At 48.6% G+C, this 25,041-nt stretch overlaps 1 protein-coding gene across 4 annotated transcripts in view; it reads right to left on the bottom strand.

Annotated features, from left to right (window-relative positions):
- The window catches only part of THBS2 (thrombospondin 2), a 32,305-nt gene extending 7,537 nt beyond the window's left edge, over positions 1–24,768 (bottom strand). Inside the window, exons 1-17 of one of the 4 annotated variants that reach the window (XM_014865764.3) lie at positions 24,477–24,768; positions 21,446–21,520; positions 19,343–19,899; positions 17,834–17,918; positions 14,627–14,823; positions 12,516–12,656; positions 11,653–11,749; positions 8,914–9,081; positions 8,468–8,644; positions 7,475–7,648; positions 6,786–6,913; positions 6,554–6,706; positions 5,858–6,076; positions 3,436–3,543; positions 2,492–2,651; positions 1,004–1,122; positions 129–363 (exon numbers count right to left, since the gene is read on the bottom strand). In XM_014865764.3, coding sequence (XP_014721250.1) covers positions 129–363; positions 1,004–1,122; positions 2,492–2,651; positions 3,436–3,543; positions 5,858–6,076; positions 6,554–6,706; positions 6,786–6,913; positions 7,475–7,648; positions 8,468–8,644; positions 8,914–9,081; positions 11,653–11,749; positions 12,516–12,656; positions 14,627–14,823; positions 17,834–17,918; positions 19,343–19,899; positions 21,446–21,497 — 2,770 coding nt within the window. In that variant the 5' untranslated portion in view covers positions 21,498–21,520; positions 24,477–24,768. Of the gene's footprint in view, positions 1–128; positions 364–1,003; positions 1,123–2,491; positions 2,652–3,435; positions 3,544–5,857; positions 6,077–6,553; positions 6,707–6,785; positions 6,914–7,474; positions 7,649–8,467; positions 8,645–8,913; positions 9,085–11,652; positions 11,750–12,515; positions 12,657–14,626; positions 14,824–17,833; positions 17,919–19,342; positions 19,900–21,445; positions 21,521–23,762; positions 23,784–24,476 lie in introns of those variants that run through there. The other 3 variants (XM_014865763.3, XM_070514817.1, XM_070514860.1) reach the window with 3 other exon arrangements.
- Positions 24,769–25,041: the final 273 nt, after the last annotated feature.

The raw sequence follows: 25,041 nt of genomic DNA, 5'->3' as shown, positions 1-25,041 counted from the left end.
AGCCCAGAGTGTGCAGAGCAGGTGGGGCAGAGGAAACCGCTATTCCATGGGTCTGGTGCCTTCAGACCACACGGCACGTGGGTTTTCCCACCTAGAGTTTCAGATGCATGACCTGGGGCAGCGCCTACCGTCTGAATCCTCCTGCTCCGGGTTTGACACGAGCCGGCAGTTGTCCCTGTCGTCAGGAACCCCGTCGTTGTCGTCATCCGAGTCACAGGCGTCACCCTGGCCATCGTGGTCATGGTCGGCCTGGTTGGCGTTGGAGATGTAAGGGCAGTTGTCCTGGTTGTTCTGGTGGCCGTCCTCATCGATGTCTTCGTTGTTGTCACACTGGTCTCCCACGAGGTCATTGTCCACATCGGTCTAGAAGACAGAGCACAGGGACAGCAGTGTTGAATATCCATCCAGTGAAAGGGATGCCGGATTGAAAGGCCCCCTGGGATTTGGGGGCTGGACCACTGCATCCACCATGTGAGCGGCTGAGTCCATGGAGAGGTCACACCACTATCTACATCAGACTCAGGGCTGGAATTGAGGACTCTTTCCACCGCATGCTACCTCTCTACAGGGGCTCACTTTACCTAGGGAGACTGGAAAGAATTAACAGCTCCAGACTCATGTCCCTCTTTGACATCGTCTGCTACAACACATCCTATGAACTAGATCAATATTCTATGTTCTCACCGTGTCTTCCAAACACAAATCTGGAACAGAAGCCAATTCCCATGTTTGCATCAGGGAAGTGCACAGACACACAGAGAGAGGCACACTCTCCCTTCAGATGGTGAGGTGACTCCTTTGGCCTGTGGCCAACGAGATACAAGAGCTGTGCCTGCATTCGAGTTCAGTAAATGTTTTCAATTAAAACTATGGAAAAGCCTGTGCTGTCATGTCTTGCCAGAACTAATGAAAAACCACAAAGGCATATACATCTCTGACTGATCAGGTCCTCAACCCTCCTTCTGCTCATAGATACAACCTGATCAATCGCCTAATCAATTACCTGGTCGGGGTTGTGCACCAGGGGGCAGTTGTCACAGTGGTCACCCACGCCATCACCGTCGGTGTCTCTCTGGTCAGTGTTGTAGACATACGGACAATTGTCTCTCTCGTTGAAGACATCTGCAAGGATTCAAGGGAATAAAAAAAGAACAGAAGCCTGATGCGTTTAGAAAGAGCACATTGCTTTTCAAAAAAGTGATCTAAGGATATGGTAAAATGCAAAGATTATTAGATGTGTGGAAGAATGCATGTCAGATTTCCCACTAAAATTTAAATTCCCTTAGTTTAAAATATAACCAACTCGGAGCTTTCTAGATAATGCCACCCAATGAGGACTTAGTAAATGTGTTGTCACAATGTAAATCTCTGAGCTCCCTACTTTGATTACCTCCCTTAACCTGCTTTCAGGAGATATGCATTGAGCTCCTAGGAACTGGTTAGATTCCTAAGTTATGTTGCCTTCTCATCCATTTCCTACACTAGCAGAAAAATAACAATGGCAGAGTTTGATGGATTTTTAGGTGTAATACCTTATTTCAAGAAATCTGAAAATAGATAATGAATTCCATCAACATTGGAGTTGAGAAAATATACAAACTAGCAAGGGACGGCAATGATACTGCCAGTAATGAGGCACAAGGGCAGCAAAGCTTCAAATCTGTGAGTCAGAAGGAAAAACACAGAGTCAAGGCCCAGTGTCTGTTTGTCCTGGCAGGAGAAGGGAGTCACCCCAAGGTCCCAGCTGCTGTAAACCCTAGAGAGCAGCAAGGTGGGTGGAAACCCAAGTCAGCATTACAGAAGGTTACTCCCATGAAAGTACGCTAGCAGACAAAATGCAGGGGAGAGTGGGGAGGGCGAGCCCCTGGGGTGAGAGCTGACACAGGGCAGAGGCTGGTGCCAGCATGCGGAATGGGGTAGAGGAAGCATGGGTGTAAGTCTCCTGAGCCTGGTGTGCAGAAACCCAAAGGGCGAGGTTGTGCTGTGAGGTACAGGGCTGCTTCCCAGGGCACTGGGACCTGGTGGTGTCAGAGATCGCCAACGTCTGTGGGTACCTGGAAACCTTGGAGGAGTTTTGCCATGAAAGATTCAATGATGGCAAGAAATCAAGGTGAGGATAGAAATGTCCCAGGAGAGGCAGATGCTGTCATGAGACCTTGCCCAGAAACACAGTTTGGTGAGGAGAGAGGACTGGGCTCCTGGAGATTTGAATGGGGGTGTGCATTACAGAAGACACCAGGAAGGGCACAAGGACGCTGCACTAGGAGCCTGGGGTAGGACAAAGGAGGATGCCAAAGAGTGGTCCTGAGGCAGGCGGCCCCTTCCACAGACCCATGGGGAAAGACAAGGCTCCTATGAGAACAGCTTAATGAATCATTTAATCTTGTATTAGCATATGGATGAAATTGAGCTGATCCAACAAGCACAGAATGAACCATGAGGTCTGCAAACACTTCTAGCTCTGAACCTCAAGCCCACAAGCAGAACTGACCGTCTCCGTCGATGTCCACGGAACAGGCGTCACCCTCCCCGTTGTTGTCCGTGTCGATCTGAGCGGGGTTGTGCACGTAAGGGCAGTTGTCGCAGCGATCCCCAACCTCATCTTTGTCGTAGTCAAACTGACGGGGGTTGAAGAGAAGCTGGCAGTTGTCCTAGAAAAGAACAAGGCAAGAGTTTAAGAAATAGCACGGGAATGTTTACTGGCTTGCTCATCAAATGGCTTTGCTTTTCTAAGTCATGTTCTCAGAGTAGCTCCAAAAATCAACGTAGAGATGAAGAAAACAGAGCCGGCAAGCCCTCACCAACACGTTCTTGGTAGCAAATCATCTCACAATTATTTATGCATCTGTCCCCTGCTAAAAAAAGGTTGAGATTTTATATGGCAAAAATAATATACCATATAGCTCATGGTGAGGATAGAAACTTAAATGTCAACTGAATGAATGAATGAAGAGTCAATGGACCAAGGAAAGTCAGATGTAGGAAAGCTGTGAATAAAAATTTAGGTTATCTACCCCTACAAGTGCCACATTATGCACTAATATGTTAAATCATTTATGTTTTGCAACAATTTTCTCAGAAAATGGTCACATCTAAATATTGCCACAAAGGCAAGTTTATCACTCACTGAGGTGACAGCCTCGCCCATCATTGGTACCCCACCAGAGGAAGGGTAGATAAGTCCCTCTGTATGCAATTAAAAGAAAATTAAACTGTTAAAAACATTTCCAGCAGAGCACCCCAGATGGTTCCATGCTCTGGTTGGTTAATTCACTTTTGGAAAAGATCAACATTCTCTCTTTGTGACTTTTGGGAATGACTTATGCAGGAATACTCTCCAAGACAATGGCATTTATAGGACTATGTGGCATAAAGCACTCCTCTCCTCTGATCCCTTTACTCGTGAAATCGAGAAACGGCACAGCCCCGTCCGACCTTCTCATCATCGACGCCATCATTGTCATCGTCATCATCGCAGGCATCGCCAATGCCGTCCTTGTCAAAATCTTCTTGCCCAGAATTAGGCAGGAGGGGACAGTTGTCCTGCAATGGGAGGAAGGATAGCAGTTACAAACACATTCTGCAGAGCCCCCTCCGCTCAGGAAGGCAGGCTAAATAAAATGGAGAGGGCAGAGCTGACGACGTCCATGTCAGACATCTGTGTTCAATCAAGAGCAGAAGATAAGAGACCTTGCAGCGAGGCCAGAGGCACATGAATTTCTTTTCAAGTGCTGCCCTAGAAATTATGTCACCACCACTAGTGGGTTGAGATAAAAGAAGCTGCATCCTGAGCCTGGATCCCTGTGTGACTGCCAAAAACCCAGAGAAACAGACAAGAGTGAGGGACTGTGGTCCCGTGAGAATGTGGAAGGGAGCAGAGCCTCCAGAGTCCCCCGGGCTCCCCACAAACTCTGACTCATCCATCAAAGCTGATTTTAACCCTCATTAGCTAATAGATGCCCGAGTCTCTGAAGGTGCAGTGATCTGTTCAGAAACTGAGGCTGAGGACTCAAAATTGCTCCCCCCATTTCAGCTCTTTGCAGTAAGTGGATAACGTGTAATTGGGGAAAAAGATCGTTTCATTTCTGTCCAACTGTGTTTTAACTGAAAGCTGAGCTGTGCAGACACTAACGACCTGAGGGAAGTGGAAACACAAAAAAGGGCAGAAAGCGTGTGTTCCAGTGACATTAATGCACAGGTTACAGAAGCCCCAGGGGGCACCTCTTTCCACAAAAATGAAAAAAAAATGTAGGACGACCTCAGAGCAGCACAGTCTTAGCTTGACGGACACCTTCCGTGGTTTCCGCCGTGGCATCTTGGGTACTGTTGATGCTTAACGGAAATCTACAATAATCAATTCAACAAGCACCCATTCCCCATGGAGACATCAAGCTCGACCCCCAAGCTCCTCATGTTGGGGATGGCGGGATACGGTGGGCTGTGGTCAGGGACATGCAAGGCAGGTGGAAACGTGGCCTTGGTTTGTTCAAAGCAGAGTCGCTTTTTGTTCCAGTTGACATCTGCCATCTTTAATCAAGGGAGATAGAAACAAAATTTAAATTATAACTTCTGTTATTCAAAATCCACGAGAACAAATAAATACGAAATAGAGGAATATATGTAGACTTTCACATGGCGTCCTTCGCCAATCTGTAGCAGTCATGTTTCCGAAGCTATTAAGGCATAAAACTACTCTAAAACTTTTTGGGACATTTTATATAGTGGACTGGATGATGGTTCCCAAAATATACGACATGCCTTAATCTCTGGAACCTGTGAGTGTTACCTTATCTGACGAAATAGTGAATATCACCTTATATGGTAAAAGTGAACATGACCTTAGATGGCAAAAGATGTGACTGAGTTCAGGGTCTTGAAAGGATGGGTTTATCCCGGGGTATGCAGGTGGGCCCCACAGACAACCAGGTGTGTCCTTATAAGAGAGAGACAGAGGCAGTTTGGGGACAGACACAGAGGAGGTGGCGAGGTGAAGACAGAAGCAGAGATTGGAGTGATGTGTCCGCAAGCCAAGGGACGCCTGGAGCCATGAGAAGCTGAGGAGGCAGGAAGGAGCCTCCCTGGAAGCTCCAGAGGGACTGGGGTGACACCGTGATTCCAGACTCCTGGTTCCAGACTGTGAGAGGATGAATTTCCGCTGTTCTCAGCCACCAGGTTTGTAGTCCTTGGCTACAGCGGCCTCGGGAAAGCAATGCCCTGTTACAGATCCGGAGCAAGTTCATTCTCCCAGGTGGCCTGATCGCTTCCTCCACTGCAGCACACTGGGGTCTTTGCCAAGAAAACTGTTTGCTAAATCTGACTGAGTGACCATCTGAAGACACCTCAGGTTCTCCATAGCCCTGGAACAGTGTGGGGTCTGCTTATGTCCCCACATAAGGAGGATCCCTTGCTCACCTCCCTGACTTCAAGGCTATCTTTGTATTCAGTCAACAAACATATATTAGATGCAATATCTTCTCCCCCCAGCTCCCACCAATGAGCAGTGTGGCCATATGGCTTCTTTTCATAGTAATCCCTGGAATGTACTGGAATGAAATTCATGGAGAAAGGGCTCAACCTGATGATAGAAATCCATTGGTCAGATGCCTTGAGATGCTGGCTGATGGCCCTGGTAACATCACACCCAGGCTCCCCTCCACCCCACAAATGTGGGCAAAACGCGCCCTCTTTCTGCTATGTCATTGTCTCAAGAAAGGAAACCCACGTGGAGTGTAGGAGGCAGCTGGGAATGATTTGGAGTCTCCAACGGTTTAGACCAATAAGTTATCTCCCAATGGGACACGACCACCCCAAGCGGGAATTCCTGGAGTCGGGGGGAGGCTGAAGCGTCCGGTCTCACCTTGATGCAGTGGTAGGTGGCGTTGGTGGCGCAGACCAGATTCTTGTTGGGCCAGCCATCCAGGTCGGAGTCCTCCCCACAGATGAGCCCGTCGCCTGCGTAGCCTGTCTGGCACTCGCACTTGTACATGGGGTCGCTGAAGTGGCCCAGGTAGATGCACTCTGCGTGCTTGTGGCAGCTGTGCGTCTTGTCCTTGCACGGGTTTTCAGGCTCACACACCTACATGATGAAGGGCTTAGGATACCATCTGAGACCCTAACCCTGACAGGAGGGGTCTGAGGCTGCCATCAGGGCCAAGAGCGGGGGTGCGGGTTTCCTCCCCAGAGGACGCTGCTGGGCATGCATCCAGAAACTTGGAACGTTGTTCTTTCTAGAAGGGGCCTTGAGGCACTCTTCAGTGACCCCACCCTGCCACACCAAGGTCACGTCTGAGCCCACAGATGACCACATGGTGTTACTGATGCACGAAAAAGCGGTCACCCTGGTCCTGGATTCTTTGCATGAAAACTCAGCTCTGCGTCCCCATGCTGGTCGGGCCAATGGCAGGCAGGGGCTCTAACAGCTTCCCTGAGATTGAGTACCCTCTGTGTCTCTCCCACAATGACGCCCTTTTTCTTCTCTCTCCCCCCCTCCGTTTTTGGGACTCTTGCCCGACTTTCTAGAGCCTGCAACAAAAACAAAGCCGGCATTGCTCACTTGCTTTTCGGTCCTGGCCGCCTCCAGCCCGACACCAAAGGGCTGGCTGCCTTTGTAGCGAGGGGGGCACGGCAGGCAGTGGAACCCCGGGTTGGTGTTGACGCAGCGGTGCGCCTTGCTCGTGGAGAAGCAGACATCTGTGACCACGGCACACTGCGGGGACAAGCAGACAGGAGCCCGTCACTCCCTGCTCTCCCCGAGGCACCCTTCTGCCCGAGGCGGGGGCACCCACCTCGTCCAGGTCCTCGCAGTGTGTGCCGTTGCCCAGGAAGCCCACTGGGCAGGAGCCGCAGGACCAGGACCCATCGGGGAAGCTGCTGCACTCAGCTCCCGGAAAGCAGGGGTTGGATAAGCAGCCGTCTGTGTGGGGCAAGCAGAGCAGGGTTAACTCTGGGTCCAGGCAGCACCATGATTAACTATGCACCAGTCACTCACAGAGGACAGAAACCCCGTCTGAGCCCGAGAGGTTTGGGGCTGCCCTATCAGCCTCTATGCATTTTAGCTGCAGTGCAGCTGAGCTTGTAGGAGCATGCTGGTGATGTCCATACAGGGCAACACCAGACAGCCACCCAAAGTTATCATCTCCAGGAAGATATCCTTAAATGGTAAAAATGGAGCAGTTTCCAGGAGCACGTGTACACTAAGACATTCATCATGTACAGTGTTCTGTGCTGCATTGCGTGTGTTTTCTGCTTTTACCTAAAAATGCCGGAGGAACATATCACAGATGTCAAAAGCCGTGATCTTTACGTGCACAGAGTTGATCTTTCTTTTTTATGTTTTCTATATATTTGCCAAAAATGTTTAGACTTTTGATCAACATAAAAACTCAGTGGTTTCCTCAAAGACTGCTCCGGCTGAAGTGTACAGACCCAGGGACAGCGGGATCCGGAGGGCTGGGCAGGCGGCGTGCACACCCACCTACGGGGCAGCTCCTCTTGTTGCACATCTGATGCTCCTTGATGTCCCCCACGCAGGCCTTCCCTCCGTACTGCGGCTCCGGGCTGTTACAGACACGCGTCCGCTCCCGGATCCCTCCAGCACAGGTGACCGTACAGGCTGACCACGGGGACCAGGGGCTCCACCGCCCATCAACTGCAGGGAGAGAGCACCAAGAGGGTCAAGGAGAGGGAAGGCCACCGGGGCTGTAGGCTCGAGGGGGAAGAACCCGGTGACGGGGCATCTCCATGGGTCGCAGGAAAAATTGGTAAGAAAGTCCTTTCACGACCCTAACACCAGGGGGTGATGGAGATGGGAAATTTCAGCTGGTTTCGTTTTTACCTCTGGACAGAGAAATCATACAATCTTAGCGTCTAGAAGCTGCCGACCAGGGCCTGCTGGCTGCAGGCGCAGCTCCGTCATGCCCCAGAGGTGCGAGCTTCTAGAACGTTGTGTGAAGCTGAAGTTCATTCGAAATGGTCATCGTTCAGCATCAGCCCAGTGGATGACCTCACAGTGAAAGGTAACAGGCTACCCTCTCCTTTTTACTGAGTTTCAACACACTGCATAAGTCAGTTTTCCCAAGACGGGCTGGCCTTTTGAACCCGCATGTTTCCTGTAAATTCAGACTCCAGCCCGCCCCAGACTGCAGAGGAGGCCGTCTCCCGAGACACATCATTCTGCACCATCCATGGTTCCCCCAGTCGCAGCGCACACCATAACAGTTCCCACGGTTCTGGCTTGTTTTTGTCTCAATGGTAGATGAATTAGAGTTTAATTGAGCAAGCTCAGACAAGTCAGAGCCAAGCGCAGGCGATGGGCGTTAATCCCGAGGGCCGGCTTCTCCCTTTTATTGCTCAAGCCCTGCTCTGAGAGTCTGCGGGACTGAAGCTGGCCGCACGGGCCTGGCCCCGGGGCCCTGGTCCCAGCTGTCTGCATGCACCCACTCCCAACCTCGGCTTGCACCCCACTTACTCGGGCAGGGGGGACCCTGGCAGGCCTTTGTCTCTCGGCCACTCCCTTTGCAGCTCTTGCCCCCCATCTGGGGGACTGGCGAGTTGCAGAGCCGGATTCGCGTGATGTTGCCGACCCCACAGGTCACGGAGCAGGAGGACCAAGGCGACCAGTGGCTCCAGCCGCCGTCCTGCCGGACTAGCACACGGAGAAGTACAAAGACATCAGCGGCTAGGGCCACTTAGCAAACGGCCCCGGGGGGCTGCCCGTCCCTGGAGTTTACCAAGCCCGCTGGAGAGGAGGGGAAGAGCTGGGAAAGACCTCAGCCAGCTGGAGTCCTTGGACAAGGCTACGCACCTCCCAGAAATGGCAGCCGGCAGCCCGTCCTCGCCCAACCACAAAACCCAAAGGTCTGGGGGGATGCTGACCCCGCCCCCCAGGACGGCTGGAGAGCCTCTGACACTCACTGCGGTTGTCGCACTTGCCCAGGCTGCACGCCCGCGTCTGGATGGACGGCCCCAAGCAGGTGTTGCTGGTGACGTCGCACGACCGGCCCCTCTGCTGGGTGCCAGACCCACAGGTGGCAGAACACTCGGTCCACTCTGCCCACGGGGACCAGCCCTCCTCACCATCTGCTGCTGGGTGGGAAGCACAAGGGCTGGTCAAGCCTCTGCCCCGTGACTGGCCACAGAAGGGAGAGGCACACGCACTGGGCCATGTGGCAGAACCATGTACTGGGCAGAAGGGGTGTGCAACTTCCCACGGAGGGGGGCGCCCCGAGGGTGAGCACTGCCGTGTGGGCAAAGTCCTCCAGTTACCCAACGTCCATCCCTGGGCCGGAGCTCAGGGGCCACCTGCCCAGGAGAGTACGGACGGGTGGTTCAGTGGATGCACGGGGAGCATGTCCACGTCTGAGCAACCTCAGCCACGCGTGTCCGGGAAAGTGTCTACGGATTTCTCAAATGGCTTCCAAAAGAGGGTCCTGAAGCGCATCTTCGTGAGGTTTTATTGGTGTTACTAAGGTTTAATTTACTTCCGTTCTAACCTCCATTTGCTGATTTATATATGGTAATGGAATTTTTCAATTTTTGGTTGAAATTACAGGTCACAAATTTAGTTCCAAATAATTTAAAATGGGACAAGTTAAAAAAGCAATTTCCTGGGGCCAGCCCGGTGGCACAGGGGTTAAGTTCGCACGTTCCACTTCGGCAGCCCAGGGTTCACTGGTTCGGATCCCAGGTGTGGACATGGCACCGCTTGGCAAGCCATGCTGTGGTAGGTGTCCCACATATAAAGTAGAGGAAGATGGGCACGGATGTTAGCTCAGGGACAGTCTTCCTCAGCAAAAAGAGGAGGATTGGCAGTTGTTAGCTCAGGGCTAATCTTCCTCAAAAGAAAAAAGCAAGCAATTTCCTGCAAAGACATTCTTCACGGGAAATTACAATCCCTAAATAAGAGAAAAGTCAGTAACTTAATGCAGAGATTGATCTGGTAAACAGTAAAAGATGCTATATACCCTACTGTCATATTTACGTGGTGAAGAACCCTGTGAATGTCTACGATTCAATGTTCCAGAAAGCAGGAAAAAAGAGAAGAATTGTCAGGAGGCCTTTTTCTGTGCTATTATTCTCTCAATAGAGTAAAATATCTTCCTTTAATCTAACGTGGATCTTAGGTTTTCATAGTGACGTTTTCATGCTCTGCAGTACCATCTCATTTGGTGAATATCTATTTAACACATAATATAGATCAGGCACTTTCACATATCTTGTACTGTTTATCTTAATCATGAGCCAACCTTACAGAGGGGGCATAATCTTTCTGTGTTTTAGCGGTAATGAATCTGAAACCCATAAAATTTACGATTTGCTCAAAATCATAGACAGACAGAGCCTGAGCCTGTCTCCAAATCTGTTCATCGTCCACATCCAAGGGATGACACAAAAGATCTGGGGCCACCAACAGAAGGAAGTTTCTTTATCTAGCCCCCTGCCGGCCCCACAGCCAAGGCGAGTCTGGACGACAGGCTCCCCCTTGAAATGGAGGGCCTGTGGAAAGCAGAGGGGGCCTGGAGGGAGGAGATGCTACGACAAGGCTCCAGATGGCACAGGGAGGCAGCGCGTCCCAAACCTTTGTGTCCTCAACGTCCGGGCCCCCAGACCAGGAATACAGGATGGAAAATAGCGAAAGACGAACCAGGCATTTTAGAGAAAATTCCTAGGAACGAACAGTTCAATCAACGCTGCCAGACGACAGGAGGAGAGGGAAGTGAACGAGACTCGTGCCATGAAAGAAGTACAAACACCACACGGTCCAGTGAAGGGAGGGGGGGACCAGGGACTCAGAACAGAGCTGGTGGCCATGCAATTGCGTGTGGATGGATGGCTGTGGTTTAGGACAGTGCAGAAAGAAAGACTGAGAAAGCTTGAGCGAAGGCTCAGAGACAGGAGAATGTCGTGCGTGTCTGGGGAACGGAGAGGGGTTTTCATGAGACGAGCATCGCAGGGTTAATGCAGAAGGGCCTTCAGCACGGACCTGGGGCGTCTATTAAATCACCTGGCAATAGTGAGCCACTGAGAGATCAGGTGCACCGACACCGCCTCAGTGAAGCTGACCTTGGAAGATGGTCCCACCGGCAGGCGTGGGATGCGGTGGGGAGACCCCAAGCGAAGCCTTTAGGGCCCATGCAGTTTCCACACCACAGGGACCTGAGGACGATTACCCCCTCCCATCCCTCCCCCTCGGTGTCTGTTCCTTGGAATGTATTGTTATGATTTAGAATTTATCACTTGGGATGTGGTCTTTGGCATCCTTTCTCCATAGTGTGTTTATGAGGATTATTCAGTGTCCTCGTGCCCCGGAGTGACAAGTTGGTGGCATGTGACTCGCTGGTTGGTATTTATTCGGGACTGAAAGTCAGGGTTCTCTCCTTGATCCCTGGGGTTCGGCTTCCTCATGGAGAGGTGACAGGCCAGGACAGAGCCCTCGGGTCCCTGAGTTCTGAGGACTTCAGACTCTTCCTCGTCACTGAGAGTAAGAAGAGTGGACAACCTCGGGAGTGGAGCATCCTCGGCTTCCTTCTCTCTGTTTGGATCTAGTCTAAGCCTCACCCTTCTCGGCTGAATCAGCAAGTGGAAACAAACAAGCAGTTAAATCCACAGACCCCCCGAGAGCAGAGGTGCGCCCCCTTCCAGGGCCACACTTACAGTGGAAGCAGGACGGACAGCATTCGCCTTCGATGAAGGACGGGTTGGCGCAGGTCGCTGGGGGGCAGGTGATTTGGTGGCAAACGGTTTTAAATTTCTGCAAATAAAGAGAGGTATTCATGTAACACTCATTTGAAAAAATAAACACCGGTACAAGGGCTGGATTGAAAAGGGTCGACAGAGTGGCTGCAATGATTTCTGCCCCGTGAATGCTACACATTACACACAGAGCTTCGAAAATGTTGTCCCATCTCTCTCGTTAGTGCCCAGAGCAGGGCTCTCCGTGTCCCTGTCCTTCTTTCTCCAACCGCTGAGCAAGTAGAACACAACAGGGACCCTCCTGTACTGTCGGCAGGAGGGGAGAAAGGATGGGCAAGGTCGGCGTGTACCGCCTGACGTCCGAGACCATTGCCAGTGGAAACTGAGTGACGTGGAGTAAAAGGAAGGAAGTAAATGGCCTGTGCCTCCCACTGTTGGTGGAGGCTGCATTCCCAGATGTTTCTGTGGAGCCTCAAGGCCCTCGCAGAACAGAATGGAGTTAAACACAGTCTGGAGGGATAGCCGGCCAGCTCTGACCACCTGGTAACGCTGGGCAAGTCACTTCACCTCTCTGGGTTTTGGTCTCTTTATGTGCAAAGCGATGAGTTTGGTTCCAGCCTTACGGACAGTCACCTCCACTTCCACGGCTCTTCTCCTCATTCCCTCCATCTCCACACGCTTTACAGTGAACCAGGGAAAACCACCCATCTCCGAGCCATCATGACACACTGAGAGTTAAGTGGCGGCTGAGGGATGACTGGCCCCCTGCACGTTGCCTTCCAGCCCCCACCCCCCGAGAGGAGAACAGCGTTCCTGGGTCTCACCTTGCAGGTACACTTGGTGCAGCTGTCCACCACCCAGGTTTCATTTTCCGAAAAGAACCGGCCGTCCTGCCAGCAAGCGGACATGTTCCTCGTCTTCGGAGGGCCGCCAATGAGCTCCCAGAGAAACTGGTTATCATTCGACTGGAAAATGGAGGGAAAGATTTAAGTATAGATAGGAACACAATCAGGTCCATCATGCTCTAGGATGCGAAAGAACGGGCCTCCCTAATTACAGAGCTCTTGAGTCAAGAGTGGAAACCAGCAGGTGTGTGGGGCCACCCCGCCCGGGATGGTACAGCCCCGTAAAGGATGACATATTCAACCCTAAGTAGATTTGTATCACTGAGATCTTAGCCAAACAGACTGCATGGTTTACACCAATTTTCCACTGCTGCCCCCTCACTCGTAAGCACCAAATTAACATCTATTCTAAAAGCTCGCTGCCTCTCCTGTCTGCTCAGTCGGTTCTATCACTGAGGCCGCCATGCCTCTGTAGACGAAGCCACCTGCTGGAGCTGGATGGGAGAAGGAGGCCCCTCTCCGCCAACTGCAACTGAAAACTAGCTTTCCATTCCTGAATTCATCCATTCTTCCAAATACAACAGACGTGCTCTGATAACACAACAGCAGGCACAAACAGACATAATTATGTGGGTGCATTTCCCCTAAGCGGAGACGTCTAATCTGGGACCCATAGGCCTTTTGAGAATCAGAGGGAAGATCTGAATTCTCTCTCTCCTGCACAAAATGCACAGAAGCATACCTGTCCTGATTTTTTTGTGCAATTTCAGGGAGTTCACAAATTTCCTTAATCCCTAACTCCAAGTTAAGTAAATTTGTCCTGAACTCTCAGCTTGAGTGTGAGAAGCTGCCGGGTGAAGGCTCATTTTCTCCTGCCCCATCCTCTCCTTTCTGGTTCTCTCCAGGACGACCCTGTGACCCGCCATCAGCACTTCAGCCAGGAGGAGGCACTGTGTCCTGATGCATCGTGGACCTAAAGAGGATGCCCCTAACGCAACTCTCAGGAAGAAACCCCCACCATTTATGAAGATTGCCCACAAAGCAGAGCACGCTGCTAACATGTCTTAGAATTCTTCATTTCTCCCCTGCACACCGTGGGGATTCAATGAGCGCTGGGTGGGGGAGACCATCGTAACCCCCGCTCCCCATTCCTGCCCCAACGCCATTACGCGGAGGAAGATTCCAGAAGGGGTCCTCCATCTTGGGTGCTTCCTGAGCCAGTGCCTGGCCTTTGACAAGAGTTGCCCTTGCTGTACCCGTTCCTTCTACCTCCCCACAGCATGGAAATTGTGCTGGTCCCACCGCGTCCTGGACCAGAATCAGAGCTCAGTTCAGGGCCTGTTGCTGTGGAGCAAAGGGTGGAAGCAGCAGTGATGGGGAGTCAGGAGTACCCCACTCTGAGCATCTGTCTGCAGCACCTCGAGGACAGGAGACCCCAGGCTGGAGACCTCCTTCCCTCTGCTGTCCTGCCCACCCCCCTACCTCTGTCCCCCTGCCTCTGTGGCATCACTTCTTTCACGTCCCTGGGGCACAAGCTACGGTCACTTTGGACCAGGCGTGTGCTCAGCGTGGGGATATCACGGGACAACATGGCTGAGACAACTGGTCACTGCGGTCAACCCTTTCTAAGCCCTAACCCACACATCCTAAAGCCTTTCATACACTTCTTTCTCCCCTTTGATGTGGTGTGAAGATGAGGCTATGATTTCCTCACATCCTCAGGGACACACTTCTCAAACCTCTGTGACCGTTCTTCACCACACTCCATCCTTTAAGTGAGTGTCCCCCCTCCATGTATGTTTTACTCACAGAGGAGATGAATTTCCCCAAGTGAAGAATTCCTTTTGGAGAATATGTCGCCCGTCACCATATTTTCACTCAGAATCCCCCTCCTGCCCCACCCAGCAGTCCTCTAGCCACACTGCATCTTAACCAAACATCCCTGGAGAACCTGCCACGACCAGCCCCTGTCAACAGTGGGTTTTTACATGGGTCCAGCGTGTTTGCGGACCAGACAGGGGTTAGTGGCGGAGGACACGGGGCCGTAGGAGGTCGGCCCGACCTCCTGGCCCTGCCGCCCGGGCACTCACCACTTTGCGCAGGTTCTCGTGCAGCTGGTTCACGATGACATGCAGCCCCGACAGCTCGTTGATCATGCTGCCCAGTTCCTCGCAGGAGCGCTCGCACACCTCGGGCCTCTTCTCCGAGCTCTGGCCCACGTACTCCGTGTTGATCTGGGGGCTCAGGTGCAGCGTGTCTGTGTTTTCGTTGATGGCGTTGGCTTCCGCTAAGGGGGGGGACACCGAGACAGTGAGCAGGGCTGGTGCTGCCATAGTGTGGCCAGAATCGTGAGCCAGCACCTGGGTGAGACTGTCACTTGTTCCTGCAGCGGCCAAATGCTCCATCGCACCCGAAAACCACGGGAAGGGCTGATGGCCACAGTTCCCAACTACCTCCATGCTTTTCAAAAAGGACTCTGTCCTGCTTTCTATACACGCCTTATTAACAGCCCAGGAGGCCTGCCTGGTGGCGCAGTGGGTAATATGCTTGCTCTGCTTCTGCCCTTGGGTTCGGATCTGGGGTGTGGACATATACATTGCTCTTCAAACCACGCTGTGGTGGCATCCCACACACAAAACAGAGGAAGATGGGCACGGATGTTCTCTCAGGGCCAATCTTCCTCAAAAAATAAATAAATAAATAAAGAGATAAATTTAAAAAATTAAAGCCCAAAGCAGAAGTTTAGCTTAGCAACAGAAAAATTCAAAAACATTAGACCCACACGTTTGTCCGCACCGATGCTGGAATTTTGCATCATGCGTCTTATCCAAACCGATTAGAGGTAAGTTTCCTGTCTTTCTGGCAGTTCCTTGTTTTGATCCCTGGCTCTAAATCTGTTTTTCAGCCACGTGTTCTCCGTAAATCCTGACGACCCCTCTCAACTCTCTGTTTGTCCCATTTTTCCATCCTAAATCTTTTCTTTAGGCTGTTTGTTCTGCATTAAGGCAGATTCAACTGTCCTCGTGCTAAATATGTAATTTCATAGAGACTTCACCTTCCTTTTTTCTACATTGACATCCTTCCTCCGCCAGCCTCACGGAATCCCCTGCAGGCGAGGACGGACTCCCACATTGTCCCATCCTAGGGATTCTCTTCTCCTGCCCCAGGAATCATACAAGCCCTCTGAAGTCCTCATCCATGGGACATATATGGTTATGACACACATTACAAAACTGATCTGGGAAGGCCAGAAACAGGCGCCATCCTCGGACAGAGCTGGGCGGCTCAGACTGGCGTGGCCCAGGGCCCCAGGCAGGATGCGTCTCGTTCATCCATAGCCCAGCCCGGCTTCCTCTGTGGGGACTGTCACAGGGTTAAAATGCCTTATTTCACTTAGTCATTCCATCATGGAGTTATGACTTGTAAATGCTATAATTCTGTCGGCATCTTATCATTGAGTTTTTATTGCTTGGTTATAAATCTGTGTTGTAATTCACATTGATCTTAGGAGCTTCCCTCACCCTCTCTGGGCCTGTGGCCAGACGTGGCCATATAATCATGCACACATTCATCACTCACAGATATCAGATTGAAAATATCTGCAGCGACAAAAAGTAGCCAGAAATCCACAGCAGCCTGAGTGAAGACGGACCCTGAGGAGTTACTCAGGACAAGTGCCCCTGAATTACCATATCGCTCACCCTTCTGATAAAAGGCACAATAGGGTACCGTGGTGTTCAGGTTATAGCCCGACTGGGACTGGGGTTAAGGCAACTTCCATCCTCCTTCTGTGTAGGGTAAACTGTCTCCCTTTCCTTTTCTCTGTCACAGAGATGAGCCTGCCCAGCAGAGATACTGCTGAAAGAACACTCAGCTTTTATTCAAGGACCAGCAAGGCTGTCCCCCATCAGGCAGCAGCCCAGCACCTTCTTCCTCTGTGTCCTGCTGAACCTTCCAGGCAGGATTAGAGTCGAGTGTCAGTTTACTGTCTTAGCCTTTACAGAGCTTTTTGCTTTTTAAATCACTCCTCCCCCAAAAAGACCACAACTTCACTCAAAAGGACTGGTACTTGTCATTCCAGCCAGAGCTGCAGAGACAGAACAAGATGTGGTCCTGAGCTGCAGTGGCTGCAGCAAAGGAGGCGTTTGGAACTGAGGACAGTGGCAGGAAGCATGAAAAGTCTGTCCTCCCTCCACAGTCCTGCCCAAAATCACTGTCTGAATTCCTTTTCCTGCCTTGTACTTTGTGGAACATTCGAAAGATGTACAGATTGAAAGGTGGACAGCCTTAGATTGAAAGATACAGAACTCAGCCCGCCAGGGTAGAAGCTGAGGCACAGAGCGGCTGGCTCAGCGCTTGGGATGCCACATCCTCAGGGACCCAGGGCGTCTGAGTGGTCAGACCAAAGCTCCCGTTCTGGGCTAGGGTGCGGGATGGCACAGCCACAATTGCGCATTACAGACATTAAATCCTACGTACAGTTGGCATGTCGATCCGCAAAAGAACAATTAATATTTGTCATAATTTACAGATGACATGAAGAAGTGGTCTTAATGAAAGTAAGTCACAAAATGGACTCGTGTAACAGATAAGAGCCTTTTCTTTGGAGACCGTAAAACCAGCTAGGTAGCCAGCTTCACTGCTCACAGGTGGTTATACCTGACAGTTAGTGGCACCTCCTTGCCCCTCAGATTCTCTATGTGTAAAATGAAGAAAATGAACATGCCCACCTCAAAGGTGTTTTGAAGATTCAATGACATATTGCATTTAAAGAGCCCGATATAGTGACCTTCATAAATTAAACACTCAAGAAAATGTTTGCACATTATAGTTGGATGTAAATTCAAAATGCAATTAACAGACAATATGGGATTATCTGCCAATGATTCAAATAGTGTAGATTTTCATAATAAGACTGTCAACAGCCACGAATACTATCAGAAAACTTCCATCATCCAAGTTTGACAAGTGTCTGTAGTATTAGCTTATTAAGATGACCTTCACACATTAATAGACTGGAAAATTTTCATATATTTAAAATCTTGCTAAAATGCCAATGGATTATTTTGAATTATTAAAAAATATTCAAAATTATTCTTTTAAGCAAGTTAGCATTTTCAGATGTTAACATGTCTAAGTTGGCCAGCCATCTCACTCAAAGACAATGATGGCACTTTAATCAAATATTTTCCCTTAAATTTCCTCCAGCCCACATTCACACACACACACACATCGTAGTAGAAATCCATCTGAGATAGGAAATAAAATATGAAATAAGTTGTTCAAAGCACACCTACCTCCCTGGTTTTGCTGACAACCTTTCTTGCTTAGAATATCTTCCACGGAATTTTCAAAACCCAAGTAGACGTTCTGCAGCAAACCCTGTAATGTACACAGGAGAGAAATAGAGCAATGAATAAACACTGAATCTTTAATGTCACGCTAAATGACATTTTAAAAATACAACATGTAATTTTAAAACAGTGAGAATGGGTTCGGGTTTTTTTTGATGCTTCTATACTCAGCAAGTTTGAAATTTCTTCGTACTGGGTTATCCTGTATAGGTTACTTTTGAAATTTCGTATTTAAGCATGACATTGACAATGGGAGTTTACATAAGGAGAAGAAAGTGTCGCACAGAAAAGAAGGAAGTTGGCCCCAAGTCACATGGTAAATTTTCTCGTCTGAACATGCTCAGATCGCTGTTCTAGCCTGTTCTTTCTTTGCAGGGGAGGCTGATGATTGCTAGTGTTCTTGTATTTGCCTAAAGGTCTTGGAAACATCCACTGGTCCAATCTCAGGTGTAGACACTAGGTCTGTAAGATAAGTCTGCCTTCCACACCATGCACGATCAATGCACGATACATTAGGGGCCAAGTCAACCATAAACAGTCATGGGATCACCTCTCAAGATTAATTCAATAACTAGTTAAGCATCTCTAGGCCCTTTACTCAAATAACTGAGTTTAAACACGTTTATTTCCAAAGAATACGCACACATCTGGAAGATAGCCGGGTACTGACCGCCATTGCAGGTTCTAAAAGCTTGCAGTTTTAGAAAAACCCTCTTCCAAAGTATTTCAACTGAGATGAACATGGAACATTCTCTCATAAATCAAAAGCTCTTTCCTTAGAAAGCATAGTTGCTTATTTGGTCTCCTAACACTTCAGACTAAAACTGGAATTTGGGAGTGGTTTCCACATACTGAAGTGATCTGGGGTTACCAGAAACATTTGAATCGGGTTGATTCTTTGATCATCAAATCAATTGTCAACCTGGAAATCAATGACCATCTGTGCAGGTACGAAAGTACACCTGCCACAACTTACCCCACTCATTCCCAGCTTAAAAAGCTGTGTGTGTTGTGTGTGTGCACATGTGTGGTGTCATATATGTGAGTGAGTACACAAATGTGTATAGTGTTTGTGTGTATGCATGTGTGTGAGCGTTATTGTGTGCAAGTGTGTGAGCATGAGTATGCATCTGTGTGCATTGTGTAAATGTGTGCACACGTGGGTAGCGTTTGTGTGCGGATGCATGAGCACGCATGTGTGTATGCATGGCATTTATGTACATGAGTGTGTGTTGTGTGCATATGCGTGAGTGCACGTGTGTGTGTGTCTGTACACATGTGAGTGTGCATGTGTGGTTTATGTGTGCAAGTCTACATGTGTGTGCCTGAGTGGTGTTCTTCTCCAAGGCCAAACCTGACCTACTCCAACACAAGCATTACATTAAGAGATACCCATGGTCACTTCTCAGCAAAGCTTCTTCTTGCACTCAGCCCTGATGCTGCCGTACGTACCCTGAAGTGACTCTCTCGAACAGAGCCTTTGGCCACGTACATCCTGCTCTTTTCCGTTTTCAGCTGCTCATAGAAGGGCTCGTCCAGAGTGAAGCTGTCGATCAGGTCACAGCCCACATACAAGCTGTAGGTCTCGCCTGTCACCTGCACGGTGATGTTCTTCCACTGGGAGTCAGCAAGGCCCACGTCCTCCAGGGAGATGACGTGCTGGGCGCCATCTATCCAGTAGGTGAGGTCCAGGGTGTCCGCTGGGCCGTTGGAGACGATCTCAAACTGCCTCTGGGAGGGGCCGGGGCCCTCCAGAGCCAGGAGCGTACCCCTGGACTTGCGGTCCTGCTTCAGGGTGGCCATGAGGAAGAAGCCCTCTTTTTGCCGCATGATCTTGGCCATCTTGCTGAGATAATCTGCACTCACCGGTGGAATATAGTCAAACCGGACGAAACGGTAGGCTGGCACGCTGGGGTCAGGCCCCCGGAACTGCTTGGCCCCGATGGTCTTCCGGTTTATGTTGCTGACACTGAAAAGGTCGAAGGTAGAGTCCTCGTCCTGGTCACCAGCTGCCCAAGGGAACAGAGCAGGGACGTTACCAGCAAGCAGGGCAAACAGGAGCCGGGAGAGGCGATCTCGTACTCAGAGTGGCCACCCGTGACTTTATGTGCGAGCAAATTAATGGGGCCACTCAATGATCCATTATTTCCTTTCTCTTTCACGGGGCGGTGGGGGCGGGGGGGGGGCACTAATGCTGTATTTTATGTGAAACTGCTCTCCTCGCTCCCTGTGCTGTTACTCAAAATGTGGTCCCTGAAGCAGCTGCTGGTCCACAGGGCTAGCGTCCATCCTTGACTGGTCAGGGAGCGTGCGGCAGAAGGTAAACCAACCACGTCACTGAGCACTTTGTTTAGAGCAGCTGACACTTTCCACAGCAAGACTTTCTCAAGGAAGGAAGCGTGCCCAGAGTTACACACCAGCACCTGCTCCACATTTTGTCCCAGACCAGGACTCTGAGGCTGCCTGCTCTATCCTGTTCTCCCACGCCATATCAAGGCTTAAGTGCAACCCTCTCTCTACCATTCAACTGCCCAGAAAAATATCCTACAAAAGAAACTGGTCTTTAGCCTTGCTATTGATGCATTTTCAGGATGCAATTGAATTATTTGCTCTTTTTAATTGAGATCATCGGGTTTAAATAAACGATGATCATATCTGTCTTTTTTTTTGGTAGAAATTCATTCTTCCACTTGTAATTCACGCTACAGGCAAGGATCTGATTCAACAATGGGTCTCAAGCCTATAATTGAAAGGTTTTGAGTCACCATTTAAACTACTGCAAAAAACAGTTATTGCACCTCACCAAAATTGTAACATTTTAAATAATTTGAAACTTTGGTGAACAGAAGTTTTAAGCAAAGTGTAACTTTTCATCTAATATTGGCAAATTAAAACATTAGAATACTGTGTTCTGATTGAAGTCTGAATCGTTCCACCTTCAGTAGAACTATTTTGAAATATCAAAATTCCTTCAAATAATTAAAACCTTTGACTCACAATTTTACATTTGGAATTTATCCTAAAGATGTGATCACGAATGCTGATAAAGATTTATTCACAGCAGTATTCTTTGTGAGATCCTTTGTACCAGTGGAAATAAAGTAATAATGTAAATGAGAATTGGTCTAAAAAAATTAAGGTTTGTCTCCTGATGAAATATTATACAGTCATTAAAAATCATGTTGTAAGAAAATAAGCACATGGGAAAATATTTATGATATGTTTTTAAGTAGGAAAAAGATGGGAAGAAAATAAGTTATAAAACACCAAATCCTCCTGGTGTTGTAGATATAGCATATGGAAAAAAGCCTAAAATGTGCTCAGCAAAATGTCGGATCTCTAGGTGGAAAGATGTTTTTATCTAATACCTGGATTTTCCAAAAATAAATCATTTCATATTCTATGGACTCAAAAGTAAATAAATATTTATTTAAAATGAGGTTAAGAAAGTTCTAACAGGTTAGACACGCCAACCACAAACTTTGTTTTGTCTGCCCCTCATCCTTTAGCCACATCCTAGAAGCGCAGATAACGGGAGGTGTGGCCCATACTCACCTTGAGTGCTGGACGAGGCCCACAGAGCCAGCAGGAGCAGCGTCCACAGCATCCCGCCCCTCTGCCGCTGATGCCCTGTGGGTAAATCAGACCCTTGTCAGTTATGAACACACAGCTGCAACTCTTAGTGTAGACTGAAATTTTTACTCACATGACCCATTACAAACAGTTTGTGTGTAAAAATCAGAAACAAATGGATTTATAGGAAGCAAAATCTAGATATGAAATTTGCTTCTCAAATGGGAATCTTTTAAGTATAGTTAGTATTTATTGGAGTAGTATTTGTTGACAAGCACTGTGCTAATCACAGTTTAAATATTCATATCACTTAATCCTTATAATGACCCAGGAGATAAATGCTATTATTATCACCCCCATTTTACAGATGGGCAAATAGAGGATGGGAAAAGTTAAGTGCACACTCAGACCAATGCTGCTGAGGAGAGGGGTAGCCAGGACTTAAACCCAGGAAGTCTGAGTTTAGAAAAATATTAGCATAGTGAAAATAATCCATGGAGGCATTTTGTGTAAATAGCCAAGAAAAAAAAGCTGTGCTGTAACTTAAATAGAATAAGTAATAACTGTATAAATGGCTTAGAAATAAACTTGATTTGGTGTCTATAACCAGAAAATCATAGCATTTTACTTAGTAATCATTTTTGCTCTGCTTTTCTATTTTCCTGCAGGCCTGTTTTTCCATTCTTGGGGATTTTCAATTGGCACGGTTCAGCAGACGCTGGACCAGAAGTCAGGAGACCTGGCTAGAAGCCCGCTCCACTTTTAACCCCTGCTCCACCTTGGTGCGTCCCCTTGGTCTCAGCTTCCTCATCTCCTGAATGAGCATGTGGGGCACCGAGGCCCCACCCAGCAACAGGCCGCATGCTGCTGTGAGTCAAAGCCAAAACTGAGACCCTCATTCTCCCCCTCTTTAGGATGCCAACGGTGGCTGACTTCTCAGAGTTGAAGAAATCCGTGAAGTCTCCGTCTGCAGAAATATTTGGTCACTGGGACTTGAGTCTTCCTAGGAGGCAGCAGACACATTCCCCAGAGGAAGGGAGTGCCTCGCAGGACCCTCAGGCTCCCTCTGGAGTCCAGACTCCTGCCCTACACGATCGACCCACAGACATGCCCAGGAGCTTAGTTGTTGTCAAGTAGTACGTTGCAGAGGCAGCTGGGCATAGCAGACAAGCCCCAGACCAGCCAGACTCAAAGCTGCGCTCCCTCAGGCACCAGCTGTGCAACCTAGGGCAGCTTATCTAACCTCTCCATGTCTCAGTGTCTTCATCTGTAGAATGAAAAATAGTTGTTTAAAATATCCACCTCATAGTTTATTATGAGAAATAAATTAAGCAAGTGAATATTCCTAAGGCCTCACTCAGCACTGCGACCACACAGGTATTTGTTAACACACTACACATGGCCGTGCATCGAGAATCGTTGCTCCATGAGCTTCCAGTGCAGGACTGATAGTAAGGATGCTGTTAATAGGATTCCTAAGAAGATTACATTCCAGGAGGAAACGCTTGTGACAGAATAGCACTTGGCACTCAGTAAGCACTCCATAAGTGACCTTAAAATAAACGGTGGGTGAGCACATCTGGAGTGCTTTCCCTGTGTCTTTTCACCATCCACCAGATGTGTCCCGTCTGTCCCCTACAGACAGCGGGTGACGGCTGCCTCTGGCAAAGGTGACCTCTGTCCAAAATATTAATATCAAAGTTCTAGATGCTCAGCCTCCTGAGTATGAGCTTAAACAGAGTAAATTGAACTCTGTCTCTAACAAAATCAAATCCTCTGATTTCTGCAACAGTAGAATGTCACAGAGTATCAGTGCTCTGCCACTTGTCACCTGAACGTGAGGGTCCCACCTTATCTCATAGGATCGTGACAACAAAAAAGAAAACAGCAGGATCGGGAATCGCTGGCATGGTTGCTACAGCCTTACGTCATCGATATCATTAGGCTGCAATACCTATTACATATCACATCGTGCAATACACATTAGGGATACAATGTTGCTAGACTGCAATACTTGTTACGTGTGATTCATATAATACATACAACGGATATAATGTTATTAGACTGTAGTACTTACTACGTATCATATCATATAATACATTCTACAGATACATGGACACACGCCCTCCCATTAACATGTAGTCTACTTTCACATATTTATAGTGTATGTTTATGGTTATATTCTTTTCCAAAGGCTTTCTGCAACAGAATGTCATTAGAACTTATAAAGGTCTTGTAGAACTCTTTTTATTTCTGCAATCAAAGCAGAAAATAACTTTGCTGAGGGCTATCTCCTTACCTCCATCAAGAGTGACTTGATTAGTGTCTGTCCTCCTCAGACTGCCCTCAGCCTCCCCATCCCCTGGCAACAAACCTGACTTCCTTTTAGGAGAAGTCATGCTAATCATCAGCTTTCTTTTCATATGCAAATTATCCCCAAACTTTTAAGAACAGTTATATTCTATGGCAGTCACAGCATTTTTCATAGGTTTATTATATATTATTCATAAATAATGTTCAAAAGTACTTTTTAGCTATAAACCATGTTTAGAATTGGAGTCTCTATAATTTCTCAGATGATTTTTTCACATTCTCAGGAAAATTTTTTTTCTAATTCCTTCCTCATGGTCCCTGCTCAAAACCAAACTTTAATGTGGAAACTTGTTATTCAGTGGTTGAAAACGTAAGCCTTTGCCCCAGTTCCCAGGCAGGTACATTCATAAAAATAACAAGAACCCTGACTGGCGCAAACACCGAGGGAGGTCCTAGCATAGCCCTGCAATTAACATGCTGAAACGGATTTCCTCGCTGCCTCAGCCGTTCTTCAATTAAGTAGGACAAGTGCAATGTGAAGACACGATGCTGTTTTGGGCAGTCAGAGACATACCCCCCACCTTAAATTATAGATCTGTTTTGCATTATCCTTCTCCCCTGTTAGAAATCTAAACAGTCTTTTCTGAACTTTAAAGTACAATGAAATGATTTAGTAAATTAAAGAAAAGAAAGTTCTTGCCTGGTAGGTGAAAAAGCTGTCACGATGGCTGATTTCAAGCTGGGAATCGCGTCCAGGGAGGACGAGGTCTCTGGCTCTGGGGAGACTCTGCCGGCTCTGCAGGCGAGCACTGGCCTCCAGGCAGCAGCCGCTCCTTTATACCGCTCCTCGCTGTGCGGGGCTGTCAATCAGACACAGGAGGAAGCACGTTTAATTCATTCCCTCGAAGCAATGACACAATTCCTCCTCTGATCGCGCATTTGCTCTGAGCACCTGGCACAGGGGTCCACATCCAGCCCCTCGCGCTGACGCCGCCCCTGCTGGCTCCAGCCTCTCCAGCGGGGGGACCACAGAGGAGGAGCCAGAGGAGATGGAGGCAGGCACTCACTTTTCCTGTCCTCTCTTAGAAAAGAAAATGCTATAAATAAAACCAGCAAGATTGGCTGGAACTCCCCTTTTTGCTTAAGAGAAAGAATGTGAGTTCTATGCTTTAAATATGTTTCACATTATCCAAAGTGAGAGTGGTCTTTCTAAACCAAATAAGTAACAATCAATGAGACACAAAAGAATAATGGGGTGGAAATAA

The sequence above is a fragment of the Equus asinus genome, chromosome 1, assembly GCF_041296235.1.
Source record: "Equus asinus isolate D_3611 breed Donkey chromosome 1, EquAss-T2T_v2, whole genome shotgun sequence".
Taxonomy (NCBI): domain Eukaryota; kingdom Metazoa; phylum Chordata; class Mammalia; order Perissodactyla; family Equidae; genus Equus; species Equus asinus.
The sequence above is the reverse complement of the archived record's forward strand: the minus strand, read 5'-3'. Positions and strand labels throughout refer to the sequence as shown.